Genomic DNA, 26,730 nt, shown 5'->3' on the forward strand with positions numbered 1-26,730 from the left:
AATTTACAGTATTTACAGTTTACTATCATTATCATTGTTATAAGAGCATATCGAATTTCGATTTATTTAAATAGATTTCAAAATTTGGTTTATTTGCCGCGATGAAAAGAAAAGAGAAAGGTTTTGGCAACGAAAACGAACGTGGCAACACCGTAGACATCATTTTCATCCTTTGCAACGGCATCAAATAAAGAGTGTCCGTCTGTACGAGAAGTTCCACGTGGTTAGCCTGTCAATGGGTTCACCCAAAAGACATTTCGGTCGAATATCAGTCGCGGAAAAAAAATTGAACGATTGATTCGCTTTCAATGATAGGTAGCGATCCGTTCTTTGAGAATAACACGGTAATGGCGTCTTCACATTATGCAACCGACGATTTTAACGACGTTGGTGATCACGAATCAAGATGGATCCCAATCATTTGACTAACTTTTAAAAAGAGTGTCAGATTTTTTAATTTTGTTTCGAACCAACGAGATCGAGCCCGTTTAAATCGATACCGACATTAAAAAGATATTAACATATTTAAGATTTGAGCATTCGTGATTAATACCAAATGACTTTGTATGGTTGTTCGTGTTAAATCGGGCGAACGATCCGCATCAATTTGGAATATTTTGACATTATAATTTGGATAAAGGCCGAAACCGTGAAATTTTAAAAGTGCCTAATTATGAGCTATCGGATTAAGTTAACGTTGGCCTTACGGTTCCTTTTTCTTTCCTGAGCCCGAGATAGGCAAAATTCTTTTTCTATTATGATATGACAGCAGCATTCAAACCATTTTTTGCATGTTACATTTTTGTTTTAATATTGCAACGTCAAAGATAATCTCGACAAGGCTTCAGGTTTAATTATCAGCGATAATAATCTCGTTTATTATGTATTTTGTATCATTTTCTTCAAACGGTCTAATTTGCATACATTTCTTCCTGCATCGGTAATGGGTATGTAGATGCTCTCGCGCGAGTGTAAGTGAATTAAAAAAAAAACAACCAGACCAATTATACAGGGCGCACTGTTGTGAGCTGGCGATTTTTAACAGAGTTTGTTATAATGCCATCTAAATAGATCAATTAAAAAACGAACGATTGTAAATTTGACGATCGCCTATATACGCGAGCCATATTTAAGGCTTCGATTGCATTTTATTTATAATTCATTCAGTTCAATATACCCATTTAGTTAATGAAATCCGACATGTGTGATGTCCGGAACTTTTGGTAAATACCGCGCGTTGTCCTGCGATGAAAACGTTTCATTTCGTCGTTTTGAACTTTATCGTAGGGATTTCGTTCGTTTTGATTATATTATCGCAATACCGGCAAATTTTCTACATACCGCAACTGTCCCTCAAAATGCAATTGCTGTAGTTCGTTGTTGATAAGGAGAAGCAGATAGTTTTTACAACAGTAATAACGAATTACGTGGCGGGGCCGATAAGCTAGGCACGTTTTAAATATTCCCAAAGTGCACGACACGGAAAGTATTTTTTACTTTGGCGTTCGCGATAATATACCAAGGGGTCCACCAGGTTGACAGTAATGCAAATGAAAGGAAAAGCAGCAAAATCGAGATACATTTTCCAGCTATTTTGTTTGTATTTTATAAAGGAATATTTCAGATCGCTTATCATTTCCTCGTTTGGCTTTCTTGCACTCTGTGTGTGTCTGCGTTTAGGTGAGGTATATAAATTTAGTTTATGGCACTTCAAATCCCGCATAAGAATTTTTAAGAACTTTTGATAGGAGTTTTGTTCATTAAGGCGACCATTACATTGCGCAAATACAGCTTTTTTTAATTAAAGATAATGTAAATGCGACGTGAAATATGAGATGACAATAATATGGCGGGTTGCTAACTAATAAAGAAATCATCATATTTAAATTATGCCATTTCGAAATATTCGAATCTCGCGGCATTTAACACTTCCGCAGCGCGTAGAATCAACTGCCGCCATAACGGAATTGGAAATTTAAATAATTTGTCAAATAGTTGACGGTAGGTTGCCGACTGGTAAAGTATCTACAAAAAAATAGGTCGCCCCCAGTGCTTTCGACTAAACTCGTAGTTTTTATGACTGTTTTAAAATAAACGTCTATGTTAATAAACATAATCGATAATAAATTTGCTTTGAAAGTTGGTAACGGTGCGGTTCGGTGTTATTGTTAATTAATACGGCTAATAATTGTAGTGTTCCGGCACTATCTTCCATCACTATCACACTGAATGTTATTGTTTTACTATGATTTATACGCCAACGTAAAATTGATATATTTAAGAAACGCATCGATTGGTGGTCCCAGGTAGTAAAATGTCCGCCCAAGTCGAAGCGCATCGAAAAATCTTAATTACGAGCTAATAAGGATAATCCATCACATCGTAGGAAAAAGAAGCTTTCATTTTTGATAATGAATACATTAAATAACTGATTTACATGAGCATTATTGCGTAAAACTGCATTATTTCTGTCACGAAGAGCTAGAAGCTATAATTGGAATGCGATATCAATTTGTATAAGGCGACGTTTCAAACGACAATATAAAAAGAAAAAGAATTATTTCGATAGCGTCCGTATTTATATGACACGAAAGAACACCCATGACTAGAGACAATCAGTCAAAGTGTATCAGACCATCATTCGATGATAAATGGTAATTCGGTGTCAACCATAGAGTAACTTCACAGTTATCAATCTCGTGCGTAAAGTATCCTGTCTCAATATAAGCGAAGATTCATTTTATATGTTGGTACGCATTGTTTCCGTACGTGAAAGTTTACTGCATTTCATTTTCCGACACTTTCGGCTCTCAAATAATAACGAATGACAATAAATAGTGTTTCTAAAGCCGAAGTCAAAATTTTGTTAACCTAAAATTACGACTCAAATAAATATTGGATTATTGAGAGTAAAATATATAGATTATGTATCTAGGCGATGAAAATCCGCCAAGTGACCCATTTCCACGAAGTTTTACCTAAATCCTTCCTGCTGGAGACGATAACCAAATACGCAAAGGTCGGTGATCCATCAGAATCGTAAAACTAGAAAGGGGGAAGATAAAATTGATAATTAAATCAATTATTGAAGTGAATCGGAGTCGTTTTCTCTAAATGTGATTTCTAATGACGTAATTATGAATAAAAGCAGATAAGCGAAGATTATTAATATTTGGAAAAAGGAATAGGACGGCGGAGAAACAGGTGTCTATTGTATTATCGTGTACTTTCTGATATTTCCCTACTCGAACAAGTGACATAAAAGAAAAAAGTTTGTTTATGACTCGTCATTTTCGAAGACCACATGGGTGGATCGAGACAATGATCGTAACATACCGAGTAACAATTTGATACATATTTGATTTCATTAAATCCCTTGTGTTTGGGTCGTCTAGTGTTACCACCTACCGCTGTAGTATATACAGTGATAAAATATAAACGGTCTAGTCAAGCTTTGTTTATGATTGTAATTTGTCCATTTATTACGTTATTCTAATGATTAATTGTTTTAATACTGTTTACCTTCTCCCGGGTTTTAATTTATTTATGGTGTGTACGGATTTATCGGCGCCATGCCGATGGTGGGCTATGTGAACCCCAAAACCTTCATTATTATACCAGACTGGATTTTTATGCGTCAAGTTCATTAACTCCGGATTTGAGGAAAATCTTTTCTTTATGAAGCCAATAGATATATTCATACCAATGTAATTTGCGGTCAACATAATCGATATAATTTACATGTCGATAATATAGTTAGGTCTTGGAGCTTACCAGTTCGGTGTAGGTATAGCAAGACTAGAATTATCGGCAACTGAAAGGTAGACGTTATAGCATATCATTTTCCTTCGTATATATTTGCATGTCACTCATTATCAACCGCGGTGGTCATCGTTTGGCAATGCATTAACAAAAAAAAACTATAATTTGTTAAGAAAAAATCGACACACAACTAGTTAAGTCATTATTTCCAGTAAAACACGAAATTTGTTTAAAAAAAAACCTACGGGATAAGTCGATAATAATACGGGCATAACGGCACAAAAAGCTGTTATTAGTCTATACCGGGTTTCGTATATGGCTTTTGATATTGCATTATTATAAAAGAAAATAATATAGAATCAGCGACTTAATGTATGTGAACAACAGACCGGTAGTTTGCATCTTTTTACCTAGAACCCGTTTAAATAATTCGAATTGGTGAATTAGATAATTTGTCAACAATTATTATCGACTATAAGAAACAACGATTTCCCCGTCGGCGGTTTCGTTGGCATTCATCAACCGGACTCGTTGGTCCTCGCATGTGAAAAAAATGACATTTCCTGTCTACACACGACAGCAATAATATACGTATAAAGTCCATATACACTCTGTCCCTGTAAGTCACTTATTTCGGCTCGAAAAGCAATTTTTACATTAGGGCTTGGGACAAGGCAAAAGCATTTCTGGCCGGTTTTAGTACATCACTCGAGCATTGGCGGCGAACTCGGTATTTTAAGATCGCAAATTATTTTGTATTTTCTATCCTATCGGATGTTACTTCACGCGAAATAAATCCGATACACGAAATTCGGTAAATAATTTTTACGCTACGGAAATTTGATCGTACGATTAAGACTCGTGTTGAGTGTTATACCGGTTCCAACCGCGTTGCGATGGCAATGGAAATGTGGAGCTTTTTGTCCATCAAAATTAGCAATACCTTTTGCGGTCCAATGCCCCTTGCAACGGCACGTATGCGTATTTATCACAAAGTCGATTTAAATCACTCTTACCACCTGCGTTTAAAATACCCGCGATATAGATAATAATCTTTCTTTTATTGACATTCTCTCTATAAAAGATTATATGATATTAAGGTATTCGATACAAGTTTCTTTACTCCCGATTTGATCGCAGGCACTTAATCCGATTTATTAATAATTAAGACCGTAGGTTTACACGTTATATATATTTGCATGGTCGACAACACAGCCATCCTAATGTCTGTTTACCGAAACCGCGTTGTTTGCGAAATATTTCGGACCACCTGTATAAATTAAATTTACGAACTGGCAAAAAAAGCAAAACAAAAAGTGACTACTAAATCAAAAGTCCAAAAGGCATTAGCGAAGTGGCCAAATCTTCTTAGAATTATACCGCTTAAAAGCTTAATGGTCGATTATTAATACAGTTTCACGGGATCAAAAACAACGTTTGTTTTGGTCGTTTTTTCGGTCTAAATAATCGTTTTAACTGTCGATGGGGTGCCAAATATCACTACCTGAGTAAATAAGCTGTCAGATTCGGAGACCACCCCGAGATGGACGTTAATTTTTACCAACACTTTTTCTCAAACGAAAAAAAATATATATTTTTTTACCGTCGAATTTTCAACTGCGAACGTTTAAATTAATGACAGAAAGGTCTGGGGTAAATTAAAAAGGAATCTGCCGGAATCGCGAAGTATGTAATTTATTATTAGCCGGCAAGGAGGCTCAAAACTGAGGGTCGTGTCATTTAGTAATGTATGAGGCGTTTTCTTCTGAAACGCTGATTGCCAAATTACATTCGGGAGTGCTTGGGAACACGGGGAGCAAATTAAGCTTTAACGAAAAATGTATATTTGCTAGGGGCTTGATAAAATTTTCGACCCGATCTACCTTTTAGGGCAACTGTTTCTAACGGTAGTCGGTACAAGGGCGATTTCCCAAGAGGTTTTTTTTTGTTTTTTACGTCCCTCGCGTTCACCTAGATTTTTATAACTTCAGCAGAAGGAGTGTGTTTAATTGAGATCTGCTAGGAATTACGGTGTCCAAAAAATAAAAACACGAACGATTAAATTTCCTTCTTCTTTTTTCTAAATACTTACTTTTATTATGGGTACTTTGGGATTATACCGTTTATAGTTTCAATTTTTCGACTTTTGTATCCTTCTGGCTTATACTAGTTGTACACTGACAATTTCTTCACGAATTAATTCATGTTGTTCCAATCTGGGTTGATTCAGTAACGCCAACTGTTGAAATAAATCAAAAAGCAAGGTTATGTTCCCATTATAAATCAATAAACGCGCGCGTTTAACCGATTTGTTTTCGCTTTGCGGATTTAATGTGTTTGAGTATGATATTCGAACTAAGAAACTAGAAACTAACCAAAACCATAATCACATGAATTGTGCCAAAGATTTAGTACATGAGCACACTAGTTTTTTAATTTTTATTATACAACAGGTCGATGCATTTGAACGACTCCTATATATTAGGCTGGGTAAAAAAAACGATTTTTTTTATGTGTCACACAAATACTAATTACTATTTACCTCTACAAAGTACCAAGTATGAGCTCTTAATATTAATGGGAAGACTATCCTCATTAGAGTTTTGCATTTACGATTTAGTTTCATATATAAATAATCATATCTTATCACCAATAGACCATTAAGCAATTTTACAAAAATGGTCTCTTATACTTTTTCGATAAATCGAACCATTTCAAAGATATTCGAGGTCAAAGATTGATGAATTTAAGGAAAAATAACTTGTTCTGAATTTTGTTATTCACTGAAAAATAATTATCGTGAAATGTTTTCAATTATTCTTACAGGAAATTTAAAGTTCTACAAAAAAGGCATCTCGTGGCTTATCGATTACTCGAACCATTTTGAAAACATTTGCATTGGGATCCCTATGGGCATTGATATTTATAGTTTTTAATAAATATTTTCAATATATTCAATGAATTAGTAAATTTTGAGATTATTTATTATCTATTTAAACAAAAATCTTCAAGAAATATTAATAATGCATTAATTAGTTATACAAATCGATTTTTATTACAGTCAGGAATTCGTCCTCGATATTCTTTGGCAGCTTGCGGCAAGTATTGCAACTGTTCTTCGTTTTGCTATGTCATTTACAACTCTGATTTTTGAGAAACGAAGTCACTTTTGAATAATCGAATTTGATCGATCTCAAAATTTCAAGCCTACAATTTATACCATATCGAGTTTTTCGAGCTTCGACTACCTTCTTTTGTATATAGAATGGAACAGTATCATCAAACAGTGATAAATTATCAATAAAATTGGCTTAATGATCCATTGGTGAGAAGATATGATTATTTATACCGGGTGACACAAGAAAGTGAGACTATAACTTTTAAACGGTTTGAGATAGCGATTTGAATTTTGAAAGGGTTAATGTAGCCTGAATGTCCAAAAACTTTTTAAAACCGGTACTTTTTTTGCAACGTTCTGATACCAAAATTTTCAAAATCCGTTAAAAAATAAGATCAGAGGTAGAGAAAAAGAACCAGATAAGTAAATACATTTTTATAAAAACAAAATATTACTTAGGTGGCTTTGCTTCTATTCATCATCAAATCGGCGCCATTGAAAATTCTGACAGATTGTACATTTAGATTTTTTTTTAATACTAATCTATTTTTTTCTTTCCACTGCATGAGCTTGTCGAGAGTTTCTTCTGCATTTTTAATCTTACCGACTTGACAATCAATAATGAATAAAAGCAAAGCCACCTAAGTAATGTTTTCTTTTTATAAAAATGTATTTACTTATCCGGTTTTTTTCTTCCTGTGAGCATATTTTGAAAATTTTGGTGTCAAAATGTCAAAACAAAGTACCGGTCATTACATTAAATGCTATTTGCCATTATAAAAGTAAAGAAAATTTTCATTTACATTTTTTCCCATGATCATAAATAGTATGTATGTTGGTCACAGCCTCCTAGACAGAATTTTCAAAAATTAAATACAAAAAAGAGAATGCCACGTAGAATGATCTGCATCTAAAAATGCAAAAAAAATATAGGTTGTGCGATTTAAAAGTAACTGTCGCTTCCGCTCAAACCGGAAGTGCAACCATTGACAACATATTTTAAAAAAAATCGACATTCAGCCGATATTAACCCTTCCAAATTTCAAATCGCTATCTCAAACCGTTTAAACGTTGCAGTCAGAATTTTCAATCATGCCGACTCGATGATGAATAGAAGCAAAGCCACCTAAGTAATATTTTGTTTTTATAAAAATGTATTTACTTATCTGGTTTTTTCCTTCCTGTGAGCTAATTTTTTAACGGATTTTGAAAATTTCGGTGTCAAAACGTTGCAAAAAAAAATTACCGGCTTTAAAAAGTTTTTGGACATTCAGCCTACATTAACCCTTCCAAATTTAAAATCGCTATCTCAAGCCGTTTAAAAATTTTAGAGTGTTCCCACTTTCTTGTGTCACCCGGTATATGAGACTAAACTAAAAATGCAAAACTGTAATGAGGATAATCTTCCCATTAATATTAAGAGCTCATACGTGGGAAGTACTTTCTAGAGGTAACTCGCAATTAGTTTTTGTGTGTCAGATCCAAAAAAAAATTCGTTTTTTTGAACTGTTAAATTACATTTTGAGACGTCAAATAAATTGGTGAAGTTCATTTCTAGCGTAAAGCAAGCATTTTCCGGGTCAATAACTTCATGAATTTATTCTCAGTTGTAAAACAATTATTAAAATATAAATAATTAACAGGGACAAATATGATCGCTTTAAGGACAAGACTAACCATAAAACTCAGAAGGGCAGCATGAAGTATCAGTTCCTTTAGCCATACCATAATCCAGTTGCACCTTCAGGACGAGTATTTAATTAGGGTGAATTTAATTTGCGACGTTTCGAGTCTCAATTTACAGGATGAAAAATCGCATGTTCTTAAAGCAGACAGATCAGACAGTCGCGGTAAACTTATTTTAATTATATTGTCAAGTCGAATGTATTTTTACATGCCAGCGTATATCAGGAGGCGTTAAATTAAATTAATTACCCCGCATTTTAATTACCTACTACGGGTATATATATATACGACACAAGGAGTTTGTTGTTCTTGCGATTAAGATCTAATTTTCCGCCTTTCTTGATTTCCGAAATAATCGTAACCGAGTGTGCTAAGTGATTTATTAACTACGGTGTTAAATGCCAGACCGTAATATTTTTGTTAACGACTCTCGTGGTGCCCTTTTTCCACCCCCGGTTTTCCTTTTTTTTTTTCATTCTTACCACAATGTATTCGTCGTTCTTCTATTCTCGGTATACAATAATTAAAAAACAATTGTTAACTTTGCGTCAATATTTGTGTATTCGCCTGTATATTTGTATATACTGTCATTGAACAAATAGAGTATTGCACTTCTAATTCCGTTTGGACTGAGTGTTGTCGGATGTGGTACTTAGTGCGGTGTTAAGACGTTTTATTGCACACTTTAAATTATCTTTTTCGAGAGGTGCAATAGGACAAGCGCGTCTAAGAGTTTAAATAAACAAACGCAACTAGCAAGATGTTACTAAACGTTTTCTTTCGATCCCAAAGCGCTGGTGAACAACGAGAGCTCTTAAGGCAGTCTATATAGCGTGAGCGTATTTTTTTCTCGTGGATTTGATCATTAAGTTAATTTTCGGCATTATTAATATCTTTAATGCTTTTGCTCTCTCCTCACTCGAACTTTTATCGATGAACGGAACATTAAACACGATGGGCCGATCAGATATTTAGCTCACATCGAAGGTTTACATATACGGAGAGATCGATACGATATCGACTCGTCAAAGATGATTTTTTAAAATTTAATTAAAGAGATAACAGTTTATAAACCGACGTTAGAGATAATTCCTTCCGTAGAGCCAAATTGTTTATTGCGCATGTAATTAATTTTTTTTTTAATCGCACCTGTAGAATTAGTATATGCTTATTTGTCACTGTATTTGTTGTTTTTTTGTTTGACTATGACTGTAAATCTTTATTCAATTTCAACCGAGCATGATGTCACAAAGGTACGGAGAAAAAGGAACTGTTTACTAATGTGTTATAAATATTAGTTTAATTTAAAGAACTCTTCATGAGCTTAATGGTTTTCCACACTTTTATATTGTCTATTAAAAAAAAACCCTATCTGTCACGTGATTTACGTACGTTTCCCATTCTAACGGTAGTAAAAACATATAATTTTTATAGACCCGCTGAGACAACCTAATTTTACAGTTTTAGTGGAGATATAGTGTGTCGAATACCTCGCGACCCTTTGTAACAAATGTTTCACGAAATGGTTGATTCATTTGGGCGTTTAATTTTTCTTCGTTGCCCTCATATGCAAATAATAATGGTCTTAATAACATCTCGTATAATATTTAGCAAGAAAATGTTTCAATTGAGAGTTTTTTTTTTCTGCGGACTGCAGTTTAATAACCTATCTTGCTACGCCCCTGATCGATCGTATAGAGTCTTCGCAGTCAGCAGTTGATAACTATCCATTTTCGAATTAAAATTACAGTTAGTTTGTTGTTATTTATTAAGTATCGGAGGAACTCGGGCAATTAACACGGCCATTTAACGATTAAAAATGTAATTGTTAATCGATTTATTTAAATGGTAGACAGTTAATTAAAAAATACGAACGGCGCGGTCGGCAATTAAGGCTGTCTAAAATAATAATCGAACGCGGGGATTGGACATAATCGGGCCGCCCTGTATAGTAAATTTTACAATAACGTTATTCGCTAATCGGTCGGGCGCGGTTTGGAGGTGATGGATTGATTGGTCGAGGCTCTTTGATCTTGTGTGATTTTCGCATCCATGTGTCAAAAATGAAACCGCCACACGCGTACATATGTGTAGGAAAACAAAAGCAAAAATGGCGCATTTACGTCTACTTAAGTGCCGATTTGGTGCAAGATCTAACAGTTAAATTATAGAGTAAAAGTGAAAGATAATTTACTGTCAAACGATGGCTTCGTATGTCTGTGTGTGTGTGTGTGTGTTCGCTGGATGCGAATACCCTTAATTGTATTCTAGTTTGGCTTCTTCGTGTTATTATCTATGCCATAATAATAGTTGATGGCACGCTAACCGTTTACGCTTTCGTTTATACCGGGTGGTCCGATCTCGGTTTTTGGTTTCGGTTTTAACGGCTTACGTAAATATTCGAAACTGTAACGAAATTCGAAATAACTATTATTATTATTACGTAACCGTTACGTAAAAAGCAACAAAAACGATTGTTCATAGTTCTCGTCAGTTGCAGCGTTTATAATCGCCCGTCGATTTCTTTCGTCAATTTTTTTGGCGTTCCTGTTGCGGTCTCAAACCGTCAAATTAGAAATTGTACCAATATCAACCGAGCGTTTCAAAATCCACGTTAAAATTTTGACAAAATAACACTCGGGTTCAATCGACTCTTAAAATTAAAACAATTCACTTTTTAGAAACAATTTCATTCTAAACACACAACATTAATAATTTAAATATTTGCCACTTTGTAAAGAATAGATATATGAAAATGTTGCATGCAGAATTATGATTGTGAACATTATATATCTTTTTTTTTATAGTTTATACTGTTCCCACATTGCTTCTTTCGTTATAAACAAATCTTAAACCTACATGTCATAGATTCCGAGATATTTTCAATATTGTTTATGTTAGGGGGACGTATGTTGGTTTGAATAGAGTAAAATACAATTTAAATAGCAAATACTATTATTTTATGGGAACTTGAAATGGCAAAAGTAGAAATAAGCAGATTTTAAAAAGGCCTAACTTGTCTTCTTAAAATTAAACTATTTTTTACCGCCAGGTCAAATAAGTGTAAACCAATGAGTATCTAGCTACACTTATGTGGGTACACATTTAATCAGTTAAAAGAAATCAATATAAGGATAGAAAAAGAACGATCAGTATTGACTAAAATTAAGAATGTGTTCAAAAACCATTGTAAACAAAGATCAGACTACTTTCAGTCTTCTCAGAAGAATTTTGGGCAGTGACAGAAGCATCCGTAAGAAAGCTGGAGGCATTTGAGATGGGATGTTATAGGAGAATCCTCAACTTTCATGGGTTGATCGCATTACAAATCAGGAAGTGCTACTCAGGATGAGCAAAGGACTGCAATACTGAATACTGTGATACGCCGAAAGCTTGAGTTTCTAGGCGTAACGAACTCTGACAAGGTATATCAAATACGTGGATCAGGGAGACGGAGAATATCGTGGCTGCAAAACTTGAAACTTTTTAGAACCGCTGTAGATTACGTTAGAATAGCTATGCTAATCGCGAACATCCGCAATGGATAGGCACCGGAAGAAGAAGAACCAATCATTGCTGGATTAAACAAAGATCAATATTTCTAACAGAAAAAAAAACTGTAGAAAGGTAATATTTATTATTAATAAATATAGATCATGTTGGAATTGTTACTGAGCCGTGGGTTAAAGTACTATATTTTTTCTAGGGTATTGAAAAAATTAAGTAATACTAATATTAATAATAATTTTTCGGAAAATCATAATGCGGCATCCAAAAACAACATTTTTTAAAACACTCAGCAATTCACACAGATAAGAATCTACATAACGTGCGTAAGATCTATTCTCACGTATGCAATGGAAACAAGAGCCAAAACATCAAACACAAATACAATAATAGGCATAAGAATTAGAGATAGAATGAGAAGTCAGGATAATAGAGAAGAACTAGGAATTCAGGATTTGGTGCTAAGCTCAGCGTCTCAAAAATAAATAATAAATGACATGACATAGTCCTATTAAAATAAAAAGAAGATTATATAGGGGATTCGATAAGAAAAAACGTAATATTACTTTCTTGCAAATTTATGGTACATCCTGTATACATGACAATTTACAGAGTAACGCGTCTCGAGTACCTGTACAACATTCTGATTGATTTTTTTTCTATCGAAAACGGTTTTCAAGATATCAACCGCCGACGCATTACTGGGGCACCCTGTATATGCGACACATTTAGATTAATAGACATTTCGGTTCAAATTTTTTAAGATGTCGGGACCGTCAGTATCTTCAATTAATTTCACGCATTATATAGGACACTCCGAAAGGATTTACATGAACAGTGCATTTGAGGGAACTAGTTCCGAGATAAATGACACTCTATAAGGGCTCCGCGGTTATACTATTAGGAAAAGAAAATTTGAGTCCAAATGTATCATCGAAAGTGAAGAAATCCGATATATTTGGGTAGATTATTTTTATTAATTGAGTTCTGGTTATTTCAGTGTTTCACCTTAAGTGTTTTTTCTTCCGAATTTAGATAATCTTAACTCGTAAACAAATTCGAAGTCCGGCGACTTACGGCTTGCCCACTTACTTAAAATATATAGATTTCTCTCGGAATTTCTTTTTAATGAAACTGTTAATCGGCCGTGCCATTCACAAGAAGACTCAGGCCTTGCACGTGTCGAAATTTGGGCCAGCACTTCTTAAAAACCGCTACGCCATTATATTCGCCCGATTTTGACAATAAATCGAAAATATCTTGGGAAAAAAACGTAAATTGCAGTTTGTCGCTTTATTTTTAAATGTACTCGTCAACTGACGAAGTGGATCTATAAATAAACAATTGGAAAAGGCGGGCCGTATTCCAAAACAAATAAACGTATGAATTGCATAATTTTAGTTGGTCCCGCTGGGCGGGGGCAATCGCTTAATTATGACCGTTACATTGAAATGTTAAAAATAGCGAAGAACACTGTATCATGCGGAATGTTCGATAGAACGCCCTTTTTTTTTTTTTTTTTTCGTACGCTAATGAGTCGATAATTTGGGAACCGCGTTGCGGAAGTAATGGAGAGTTATGCAGATAAAACGAAACGTATATATATAAGTACGTGCCAAATATACAACGGTATAAATTTTGCGTTTCCACGTAAATTTCGAAAATACCTAGAGAGCGTCTGTCATTTGCGAGCGACGTCACTGACATTACCGGTCCTGCGCGTTTACGCATTATCGAAAGGGTACAAGCAGGAAACAAAATGGAAATAATGCGCGTCGTTACTAGAAAATAAAATAATGCCAAACATTATTAACCCAGATTTCATGTGGTCTCTTGACGTCGGGATTTATTGAGGAAGGAAGAAAAATTAACGAACGCATAAAACATCTTTCAGGATTAATTTGTAAGCGATCGAGGTATAGGTCGTGGCATAAGCGTGGAACAACCGCGTTTGCTAGCTTGTTTTTGAAGAAAAGGGCTTAATATATTTTCAACAAAAACATAAACATAAAAAACGTACATTCATAAAAAACTATGCGCTAAAGTTGCCCCGGGCCTAAGGTCGAACCGTTAATAGTTGATGTAATTATCTAAATATATCTGTGCAAACGAGCCATTACATCTACCACAATTTTGGAAAGCTGTTGTTTGAGATTACTGCAACGAAAAGCTTCTCCTGATACCAAAGCGCCGGGCTGATGAACACGTCCGTGATGGTTATCAACTTATTTCAAATGCTGTGGATGACGAATTTCTGGATAATTGAAGTTCGGTGTGGAAAAACAGATAAAAACTAAACTAAAAATGGCTATGGCTACGGTTTATATTTAAAGCAATTTATGAACGAGATATATCAAAGTCTTCAAGTTCTCTCGGATATAGGGCTGAAATGTTGGTAGCGTCACTTAATGATAATTAGTTCTCATGTGTTCGGCAACCCAAGAGCGTAGCTACCAGTAGCGATAGGTCATATAGGGTTTTGGTAGCAAAAGAAGCACTGGAAAAAAATCTCTTTTCGTTACAGCAATTTCAAAGTACGTACTACGTTTTTGCATATGTAAATAATTATTTTAACTACCAACGTTTCGACTCTAAGGCCGAACGAACTTTCAGGGGTATACTACTTTTAATACTACTAAAATAATCTCGAAATACTATTTACGCAATCCAAAATTTTAGAAAAATTAAAACCTTAACAAAGCCGTTTTTGAGCCGTTATAATAAACATAACTTCAGCTAGAACGTAGGGACGATAACCGATATGTTTCGATATAGTTCTTACTGTGCTTTCTCACATTGGTATACAGAGAACAGCAAAGGCCAATTATTTACTTGGATGAAACCTGGTTCGACACTTATGATACCCCGGAAAAGGGTTAGGTTGACTCAACTGATAAGTGTAAAACAAACGCGCCATCAAAAAGAGGTAAAAGAATAACTATTTTGCATGCTGGCTCTAAAGATGGTTGGATTCCAAATGGACTTTCTCTGTCTGCGAAAAATATTAAAGATTCGTCTCTGGATTACCATGAAGACATCACCGCTGATTTATTTGAAAGTTGGATTAAAAACAATCTAGTTCCAAACATTCCTCCTAATAGCGTAATTGTAATGGACAATGCAAGTTATCACAGTAGACAGTTGACTAAAACCCCTTCCTCGTGTGACACAAAAGCAACAATCCAAAACTACAGGTATAATAACGACAATTATTTTCACGAAGATTATACCAAAAAGCAATTAATCGAGGTTCTACGAAGCTTGAACCTACAAAAGGAATACGTCTGTGATAATTATGCAAAAAATCTAGGGCATACAGTTTTTAGGCTTCCGCTTTACCACTGTATATTTAATCCCATTGGCACCAACTGAAATCTGCCATTCGTCGTAACAATGTGTTTCCCCGTGTTAACTTCAATGTCCTCAAACTTATAGAAACCGAAGTTTTTAACATCTCTCCACAAAGTTGGGCAAATTCTGTTAAACATATAAAGAAAGCAGAATAATATAGAACAAATAACAATTAGAAGAGGCGATGATAGCGATAGTCATACTGATATATTATGTGAATAATTTTAAGTAACTTAAGTAGGTATTAAAAATAATTTGTAATTTTATTTTAGATTTAAACATAAATACATACATAAATAAATAAATATTGTTTAGTATCTTTCCTAACAAAACCCCAAATAATTAAATTCTAAGCAAAGTAAGGACCTGTTCGGCCATATTTCATTCTTTCTTTCCTTAATTCGTATCAGTTAGTCACTTTCTTATATCAATGAACAGACTTTATTCAATGAGTCAATGAGTCCGGATCTCTGATGTCCCGATACGAAATCTTCAGCAGAGACAAACCATATCCTTCACGGGCGGACAACAACAACAAACATAAAAAACGTCACACCAGAACGAAAGCTTGGACAAAAATATATCTTATATCTATAAACAGACTTTAACAGGAGAAACTTTTCATTGCAGTAATTTGGAACTACGTTACTGTTAATTTTCCTAAATTGTAATTAATTTAAACTCAATAAGAAAAGATTAGGAGTTTTTGAATAACTGAAGGATTAAAAAAGATAATTAAAAAAAAAGAAATTAGTAATTGGAGCCGCGGTGTATACGAATCTCCCGACTGGGTTTGTATGTACGACGTGATACGTTATGACGGAATAGTATACGCTTAATCTACTACTGCATTAACGTGGACTAGGTCAGTAATAATTTTGCTACAACTGCACGTACGTACGTATGCCACCATTTTAACCGTTCCAGGCATAATAACAGGCGTATATAAACAATAGAATATGATAAGCAAGGTGAATTTAGTTCAGATGCGATTCACACGCTTCGAACGTTTTATTTTTCGGTAGCGTTAAAACGATATCTATGGAAGTCGTCTCGTCTCATTATTCGTGTTACGTTTTCCAGCAGAATTATCGATATAGATGTGGAAAATGAAGTGCAATGTGAAGTGGGATTAACAAATGTCTTTAGGTGAGTCTTTAAATAGTAAAATAATTTGTTGTCATACGCTTGTGGAAGCTTGGCAACAATCGGCTTCGAAAGTATTTTTCCTCGATCATTTTTTTTTAAGTCCCCCACTTTTAATAGGGAAACTATATCTGGCGAGATTGTGAACTTTTTGGCCTGCGATAACGACCTAATTGGACGCAACATAAAATGGAAATGATGATAAAATAGACAATTATCTCGCGATTTCGCACGTAATGTGTGTATTATTTTTATTAAAACTATACTCGGTGTTAACGACCGAGGTTGATTTTTTTCAGCGCCGATCGTACTACAGTTAATTGTTTAATTTCAACGCGTCAAAGTAATATGCGTTAATTATCAAGGTAAACGTATAAAAAATATATTTTTATTCGGTTTATATGCCCTGAGACGTGTTGTATTTCATTGGTGAATAGTATATAGATAAATGATAAACGCCGAAAGTAGGTTAATTTCGAGCAGTCGGTGACTACGTCTTTTAACAAATAGTAAGTACGTACTTTAATTTGTCTTGCCGCCCGTTCTTTAATGAGAAATTAAATTACCAATGAATTATAATTGTTCGTTGGTACAAAACTGCTCGCGATATATTTTCTTATATCTACATATTTTAGGCACGTATATTTTCACTTTTTTTCGCGGCGACTTATTGTTGTAGTTACGTATATATAAATTAATTTGTTTCCTTCTACTTGAGATTAATCAAACATAAAAAATAATGTTTTACTTTGGTTTAGGGCCACTTCTTTTTGTTCATTTAGAAATTAATTTATTTTGTTTTAGTTATTAAATTAAAAATTAATTCTGTCAGTTTAATTGATGATATAAATTAATTAATATTGATAAATAAAAAATATACTAGTAAAAAGCAAAATAAAATAATTTTTATCTTAATTAAATATTTTATTTTATTCAACTTAGATTTTTGTGTTAAGTTCGATTTATTCAAAAATACTTTGAAAATATAAAAAATTAAATAATTTTTTCCACTTTAATCTAGTAAAAATATACGAGGGTTAAACTTAAAGACTTAGGACTCCGCAATATTTTTGCACTAAAATCTTTAAATAGTAAAACGGAGGTTTCATATTTACCTCCCTTTGGGAAAAGGGAAGTTTTTTTATGGAACGGATCCCACGAATCCTTAGATAAATTTTTATATGTATATATATATTCCTCTATATATTTCGCGGTAGACGAATTTTTGAAAACCAAATACTGATAAATAGGTGAATAGGACGAGCGTTTAAAATATAAGGCGAAGAAGAAGAAGAAGAAGAAGAGAAGGTGGTACGTACTGTAAGGGCTCGTGTCGTCGGTAGTGCCGTTAACAGTACCGCCCGGAAGTATTTGAAGATGTCGATTCTTGATGAACATTTGGATCTTCCGCGCGGTGCCGGTAACGTGGGACAAATTGGTACTTCTTTCGCTACGTGCGGCAGGATCTTCGACACTGGGGGCTACAGGGGGCTCGGGCAGCGCTAGGCCCTTGGGGGCGGCGTTCACGAAACCACAAGTCGTAGCAACTAACAATAGTCCCAGGAACAGCGCCTTCACCATGACTGGGACATAGTGTCGTCGCACTGTCACTGTCGCTCACTGTCACCGTCCATCATCGATCAGCAGAGCGCTCGTAGCGGCTCACGCGGTGTCTGGAATACTCAAGCGTACTCGTGACTCGTGAGCGCTGTGCTTGCTGCTTTGGCGACGACCGCGAATACACTAAAACTACATGCTGATACTACGATCGGCATACAGTGCGGTGGGACTACTCAGCGCGAGACCGATCCCTATGTCGTGGCGGTGCCACTCGACGGCGACGCTGTCGATACCACGATACCGATGCCCACCGACGATGCTAAGCGACGGCTACGGTCCCCGTTCGAGGGACTGCACGACGTAGACGTCCGAGTCTTTTCGCGGCTCCTAAAAGGCGCTAGGTGCAGCCGACAGCAGCCCCACGCCGAAGACGAGCTACGCGCGAATGATTTTCGATTCTTTCTCCCGATATCTCTGTAACCAGTATTGTTACCGATAATATGAAACACCAGTGCTGTTGCAGCGACCGTAGTGCATTTACTACCGGAACTCGTTAAAGTAAAATACTTTTATTTGACCCACGTGTTGTTAAAACCCGCCTACACATATCATAAATCGGCATGTGCTGCAGAAAAAATTAAGCAATAAGTAGTAGTATCCCTTATATTTTTCAAAACAGACTGTATAATAAACAAAGAGTTCACTATAAACGGTAAAAATTTTAAAAAGACCGGGGCCATAACGAATTTAAATATCTAGTCTAGCTTAAGATCTTGATCTCAGCTACTCAACATAAACCCACTATTACAATAATAATGAAACAACAATCTATAATAATAATAAGAGTCTAATTTCATTTCATACGGAAATACTAGAAAATCTTTCAGATACGTTGGTATAGAATATTTCGTGACCCTAAATACAACAATTGCGAGTAAAAATTGAATATTATAGGCAAAAAATTATAGCTTCCAGGGGGAGCAAATAGCATAATTTTCGTTTTTTTAGAATTTAGCTTAAGATTGTTTTTTGCTATACTGAAAAAGGTTCAAATTAAGATTAGCTTCGACGTTCTCATATATATGTAACAGAGTCTGAGAAAATTTTGCTTCCTTGGACAAGAGATACAACAGAGGTCGAAGAATTGAACCCTGTGGCACTCCCAAAGTAACGTTACCCAAATCTGATATATCGATATTAGTTCTAATGAACTGCTGCCTATTATTTAAATACGAAGGGAAAAAATATACAAATCGATCCATAAAGTCAAAAACTTAATGAATAATTACCAAAATAATTTCATTACCTATATGGAGCATGAAATGACAGAAAATCCTAAGTGACTTTGAAATTTCGTCTTCTTGCAAAATACCGAATGTTTTAATGGCGAAATATTTAAATTAGAATCTCACTGCTGTGTTTCTTACACACACAAGGGCTAAGTTCTGTATTGATAATATATCTCAGATTATTTTAATAAATATTCACAAATCTTTAGTTTTTCAACAATGTCGGGGTACCCCAGGGATCTCACTTGAGCCCCTTATTTTTTGTAATTCATCTAAACAATATAAAGACCTGTTTGCGGCATAGTAAAATACTATTGTAAGCTCCTGACTTAAAAATCCGTAATACGTTCAGTTCATTAGAAGGCAGCCAGAATATTGCCGAAATAATTCACTATTTTTAAACCATTCAAAATGTAGTACTAGAAACTATGTTAATGTTATATACTTACAGCCTAGAACAATACGATCTTAAAAGAGTACATAATATCCGCGATCTAGGAGTTACGTTCGATGAAAAATTGTTGTTTCCTGATCATATTAATAATATATGCATGTTAATAATATATATGCAATAAAAATGTTGGGCAAAATATTTTGAACATGTAAAGGTTTTATGAAACAAAGCCTATTAAGCAACTTAAGGTTTAATATAGGTTTTATACATCAAACTCAAAGTCAAGAGAGACCTTGACTTTAGGTTTGACCGAATCTTTATAATAATTGTATAGAAAAAAAAGCGAAATATTAAAAAAAAAATACCGTTTCACCACTCAAATTTTACAATTCAAAATGCTTATGAACAGACCAGACGGAAATTTTTGTTTGCGACAACAAAGAACAAATTACACAAAAAACTCACTCATATCTAGGATGACGAATTAGGCCAATGAATTCTGCGTAAATAGGGATTATTTAACTTCAAATTTGCAAAGTAATAATACTTCTCACTTGATTTGAATAATCAAATAACATTTCGAATAGCGTTCCTATTTGTAAAGTTAAATAAAATTGGGTCAATTTTTATCTCTTCAAGAAAATATTAAAACATGGTAAAGTAAACCCCAAGGTTGCCGTTATCATTTTTTAAAACCATTTTCTATTAAACATCAACCGAATTAATCCCGTGGAATGTCGGGAATTAGCGGTGATGAATTGTCTAGTCGAGGGATCGACCTTACCTTGGTAAACGAATCACTTCCCCGTACCGGAAAGCACAATACGCGTTCGTTGGGCAAACGACGGTAAATCACCCTTTTTCACCTTCTGCGTGGCTTTTATAGGACGTGCGCCAAAACTAAGACGTGACACAAACGAAGTGTGAAGTTTTGCTCGCGGTATAGTTTTCTCCACACGTTTCGTTGCGGTTTTTAAATATTCACTTTGATATTCGCGATTTCCATCGATCGCGAGGGATTTCCAATTGTTACGTCTATATTATATCGATTGCGTCTATTGTTCTTACAATGTCGCAAACAATCGCCAAAGAACCAAGTAAAGCTTCAAACGATCCAATTCGACTCGTTATTTTGCAGTAAACCTCAAAATATCATAATAAACACCGACATTTAAAAGTTTCGGCGTTAAATAATCAACTAAACATTCCTAATAGGAGTGTTTACGACGTTTCCATAACCGTTTGTCGGCTGATGCTCCGCAAAACTTTCCGAAAGTTATAAACTAGAATTTGACGTAAGCCAGTACATACCTCGATTAATATAATCTATACAATTTCGTTGTTAATGAAATGGAGGAACGTGACACACATCGCATCCGCAATTTTACGTTTAGTTTCGCAATTTTTCGCTATAGTTTTTTTTTATCGTCACACGCGGCCGTATAGAATTAATTTAATCGTCCTATTTCTCTATCAAACCATTTCAGTTTAATAGACGCGATAACATAATACGTAAATATATCATTCCATTCGAGGCTTTAATCATAACCGGTCGCTAATTTTACCGAGTCTTGCGGAAAAAATGAAAACACCATCTTGATTCGGAATCATGTGGTTCGATCAGAAATAGACGAAAACTGGATGGGATTAGAACTTCCATGTGACCGCCGAGTCATAAGACACGGGCGTATTGGCAAATGCGGTCAACATTTTTTTTCATAAATTGTTCATGTGATTCTCGCAAATACAAACAGCTGAATAGGAATTACGTTGAACCAAAAATACGAGGTGATATCGTACTACGTGACTTCTCTCATTAACGTTTATACTAACGATTCGGAATGGACGTCCCGTTCATTCATGGTCGTACGTAATAACTAATCAAACCAAGGTTTGCGTCAGTTGTAGAGGGCTCGACTAATCCATGATTGTTCAAGGTCGCCGGAGCTTATCTCTTTTTTTTGAGTACGTAATCGTAATTTTATCTATTTTATTTATCTGACGACAACAAATTCGTAATTGATTAATTTACATTTTAAAATGTATATTTTTATATGTTATATTATACAGTTTTAATCTTCTCCTGAACATGCAACACCGAAGATAGTCGTTACAGCTTCTTGGTTAAAAAACGGTTTAAAAAGCACCGTGAAGATTTTAAACAATTTTTGATGACTTCAAACGGAAGAGTAGCAGGTCGAAATGGATAAAATAAACACAAATTTCCAGATGCGATAGGTGCAGAAGATAAACCTTTATCGCACCTTCTAAGTTTTCTAACGACAGTTGAAACTTATCGAACTTTAATGAGAGCTTTTGACTATCAGAGTCCACTATTTCTTTGTTCAGACTAAAACAAAATTTGTTTTTTTATTGTTTTTTGACGCCAATTATAATGATGTTTTATGATGATATATATGATTTATTTTAACAGCTATTATGACTGAATTGAGGAAAAAATTTAAAGAAAACTAGATATTAGTTCTAAATTTCTTATATTTCGTTGAGAAAAAGTAAATATTTTTCGATTCTCCTCGTCGGATGGAAAATTTGCAAATAATATTTTAAAAGGCTACCGCTACGTATTTTATTTGTGTTGTATAATCACCTCGAGAGTATCATCACGTGCATCAACCGGGCTAATCTTTCAAATTACGCCAGTATTGTACAAAGTCCAATAAGTTTTGTGTTGTTCCGATATAAATGGTTAAAAAAAATTCACACACTACTTTCTCTGTCTGTATTGAGTTGATTACACTCTCTGTCGATCGTATGCGTTGATGCGATGATTTTTATTTAATGCGTGACATACATTTTTTTATTCAAAAATCTAACGAAAAAATTAACGGCCTGACGATTTCCCAATCGCGATGACGATAGGTCGACGATCTGGTCGCATTAAAGTCGTTTCAACCGATGAAGATAGTAAAGGAAAAAAGAATGGAACATTCGGAAACGATGAAACGCAATCTATGCGATGTATAAATAAATGACGCATTTTTTAGGAAAAATTAGAATTATTTAAAACTCGAAATTAGTAAGAGCACACTGTGGGCCGAATTAAAAAAAATATTTTCCTTTTTAAATATTTTTTTCTTTATTTCGCGTTTTTTATATTTCCCCTTAATTTTCTGTTCTTAATATTTTGCGTTTTTAATCATTTGTAATTGCGCTTTTTTGGACCTGTTTATTTTGCGTCAAAATGAAGACATTGCAAGAAAGGTTTGTTCATAAATCAATAACAACCTTAATCGCATCTCTGCACCTTACACCAATATGGAAATCAGCCATCCGAGACAATTTTCATGCCCCTCCTCTAGCTCCACCGCCCTCAAACAATATATAAGCAGGTACAGAGTACAGTTTTAGTTAAGCTCTGAAGTAGACTACATAATGGTTGACAAAACATCAACCACCGACGCAGCATATCAAAAATTGACCGAATGGATTATTCAGTTTTTAATTTTAATTGTTTTTGAGATACGGCGTGTCAGATTTTAGAGAAAAAAACGTTTTTTTAATAATTATCTAATTGATTTTTGAACTTGGATCTCCTAAGCTTAGTTAAAAAAAAAGTTAAAATCGTGGTACGCTGCTAATGTTTTGCTATATTAAAAAAACCAACGAACTTTATTTAATTTAATAAAAACCGTTTTTCTTTGTAAACTTTGAGGTATGGCGAAAACCAAGGAAGTTAGAGCTCATGTTTACATGATAAACAGATGATATGATATGATTTTAGCAAATTTTCAGTTTCCGATACAAACGAGGTTAATCGCGGAATAGAGCAACAAACATGTGAATACAATGTTTAGAAAACAGTTTCTGTTATTGCGATTCGGAGGTTTGAGAGATTATTATTACGCGTTTCCTTACAATTGGACACTTTCACGAAACATAATTGAATCAAACGCGCGTATTTTCTTTTGTTGTTGGAAAATCAAAGCGATTAGTTCTGGAATTTATATATGCCCTGAGTTTCAGGAACTAAAATGTTAGCGATAAGGAAATTCCGTCCTCGTTGTAGTTATATCGCGAAAAGCCATTTAGGTATCCAATTGCGTGGGTTTTCACTTAACACCGTACGATTTGAATCGTCGTATAGATTTTTGACGTTATTAAAGTCGAACAAGCTAGTGGAAATCGTATCTTGTATTTTAAAACTACTTCGGTTCATTTTTCTTTTTGAAAAATAACCAACCCGCACAATGAGGCGTGTAGCTCATTTTTCGTATGACCGGTGCATCTAAAGATGGCCGTCGGGACCATATATTAATCCGAGAAACTTACTGTCGCCTATTAATTGAATGGAGCAACTAACACACCCCAATCTGGGTCTCCTAATCTTCTCCGTTATCTACGGCTATTTGTAACGTTAATAGGTTTTTACCATCTCGGGCTTGGAAAAAATATTATCTTACCACGGTGTTTCCCCGTATAAATTCGCACCCCGTAGGTAGGGTTCAAAAACGGATAAACCTCGTACATCTTTTTTTGTTGCGAAACCTGCGATATTCTTATTTGTCCCTTTCGTAAAATTCGTGCCTGCCGAATTTAAAAATCGAAGCAAAAAATCTAAGAACTAGAGTATTTGAATACAATGAGATTTCTATCTTGTCTGAAGGATATATAGATACGCGTATATAACAAATTCGATGAACTTTATTTCGGGCCAGGCGCATTCATACATACAATTTTTTTCACGTGGCAACGTGACATCGAAACTGCAAAGTTTACATTAAATAATTTGTGGTGAATTTGGCTGAGCCTATATAATATAATGGCGGTAATTGTGGGAGACGCATAAGCTAGAGGCGTCGAAAGATATTTACAGTCGTCCAGTACAACGCGTTTGCGGTTAATGATAATCATAATAACAATTTAAACGCTTATAGTATGGTGGAATCTTCGATTTATAGATAACGCCTTGAGAGGGCTATTTATCGGTTTTCTTGTGGTTCGTCTGCTGCTTGCATTTTTTTTGTTATTGGAAAATTAATTCCAGTCGATCCGGTAACGTCTTGCGGAAAGATGAAAAAATAATACAGCAAAAAACAACTTATATATAATAGGGGAACTATAATTAAAACTGGTCGTTTTCGAAATAAATCTCGAATTGACCCAAAAAAAAATCACTCCGCAATTTAGACATCAGGAAGTAAATTATCAAGTCGACATTTATAATGGTATGAGGTAATTTTTTACCTCGCCGATGTATAATTTTGAATACTTTTTAGAAATTAATTTATTCTCATCGTTTGTCGGCTAGACCGCCCTAGTTGTATCTCCGAAAACCGTCACCGCTCCTCGCAAAAAAAAGAAACGTTGCCTCAGTGCCAAATTCAATAGACAGAAAACGTCCACCATAGATTTACGGGTCTGTCTATTTCGAATGTTACATCACACTTTTTCACATTCGGCAAATAAACAAAGCCAGGAATTCGCGGCCATTTATTTTCTTTACGTACTTCACCTTCAAACGTTGTAAAAATGCGAATTGGTCCGGGTCTTTGAACTTTGAAAAATTAAACATATAAAATTTACCGCAAAACTGGCAACAGGCAATTCTCGATTGGAAAAATTTAAACTTGGAGCGTTTTTATCATCTCGCGTTTAATAATTTGTATTTCCAGTCTTGAGTCGAGAAATAACACTTCTGTATTTATTTATTCAAAAGCGGCTCGAATAATTAATCGTCTTCAATTTTTAACCACGCGCCTCCGGCAGGGGATGTAGCTTTTGTCACCCCCGTCAATATCAATCAGTCGTTTTAACGCAATTTTCAATAGACCGCAAATTACTTCTCAGCATCTGAATACACAAACACGCCGACGTTTATAAAAATAAATAAATATTTTTGAAATAACCTTTCCTTTCCGTTAAATATCCGACATTTAATATAAATCTCCTGTCGCATGGCGAAGAATTCACCCGTCGGACTCATAAATTTGTTTTTCATTAAATTTGTCAGAAAGGCGGTATATTATGCAACCTGCGCGGTTCGTTAGATATATAGGGGTAGTTTTTTCGAGATAAAATCTAACCCTCTTTGGGGTGACATTTTACGTTTTGTCCACTTTCTTAATGAACTATTATATCTCCTTTTTTTATTGCGGAACAAATCATTTTCTAACGGCTACTTAGAGGATGATCCGCGATTTATCTTTCGGGAATTTGCCATTTTAACGTGTTCGTAACTATCGCTGCGTGACTTATAATTAATTAAGCCCCTCTTTCGTTTTCCTTTCTGACAATTTGACTAGTTAGAAGGGAAACGGGAGCAAAAAACTCCTCTTTAAAGGTCATAAACCCTTAATTTTAAATTTATTCTTGTTGAAAAATTCCTTCCGCCCCAGGCGCGTCCAGAAATTCATTAAATTACAAACAGGGTTGCTCGTTTCGTTTTAATTATGTGCCATAAATTCTTCTCTTCTCTTCTCAACGACAGGTAATTCAAAGTGTTATCATTCTACTTAACATTTTAGGTTTAATTGTGTGCTTTTGGTTTTGTTCATTTAATGCACGCGTGGCTCGTAGCAGCCGGCAAGCATTCTTAAAAAAGTTAATTACACCCTAGCGCCATCTGTATTTGGATAGCCGAATTTCATTGTTTCCTCTGACTCGTTAAGGGGGAATAGAAACCTTAACAATTGGGTATTATAATCAATTCCGTTGCATTGGCTTAGCCAATTTATTAGTGGTTAATTGTTCAAACTGGAAACATTTGTCCGATTACGTTGTCCTATATTTTCTTGTTTTCTTCTTTTCTCTTTCACGTTTCTTTTACTATTAGTTACCTGATCTCTTCATATTTGTATGTAGTTTTTTTTTCACTTCCAAGTAGTAAAATTTGCTACTGGGTAAGACAGGGACGGCAAATAAAAGAAAAAAAATAAATAAATAAATATATTTCGCTG

The 26,730-nt window shown here is 34.7% G+C and overlaps 1 protein-coding gene across 1 annotated transcript in view; it reads right to left on the bottom strand.

Moving 5' to 3' along the window:
• Positions 1–18,354, bottom strand: part of LOC132708726 (protein let-756) — a 73,536-nt gene extending 55,182 nt beyond the window's left edge. Inside the window, exon 1 of the mRNA XM_060681262.1 lies at positions 17,890–18,354. Within this exon, the coding sequence (XP_060537245.1) occupies positions 17,890–18,151 (262 nt within the window). The 5' untranslated portion in view covers positions 18,152–18,354. The remainder of the gene's footprint in view (positions 1–17,889) is intronic.
• Between the last annotated feature and the right edge of the window lie 8,376 nt (positions 18,355–26,730).

The sequence above is a fragment of the Cylas formicarius genome, unplaced genomic scaffold, assembly GCF_029955315.1.
Source record: "Cylas formicarius isolate icCylForm1 unplaced genomic scaffold, icCylForm1.1 PGA_scaffold_12__32_contigs__length_19106922, whole genome shotgun sequence".
In the NCBI taxonomy this organism is placed as follows: Eukaryota; Metazoa; Arthropoda; class Insecta; order Coleoptera; family Brentidae; genus Cylas; species Cylas formicarius.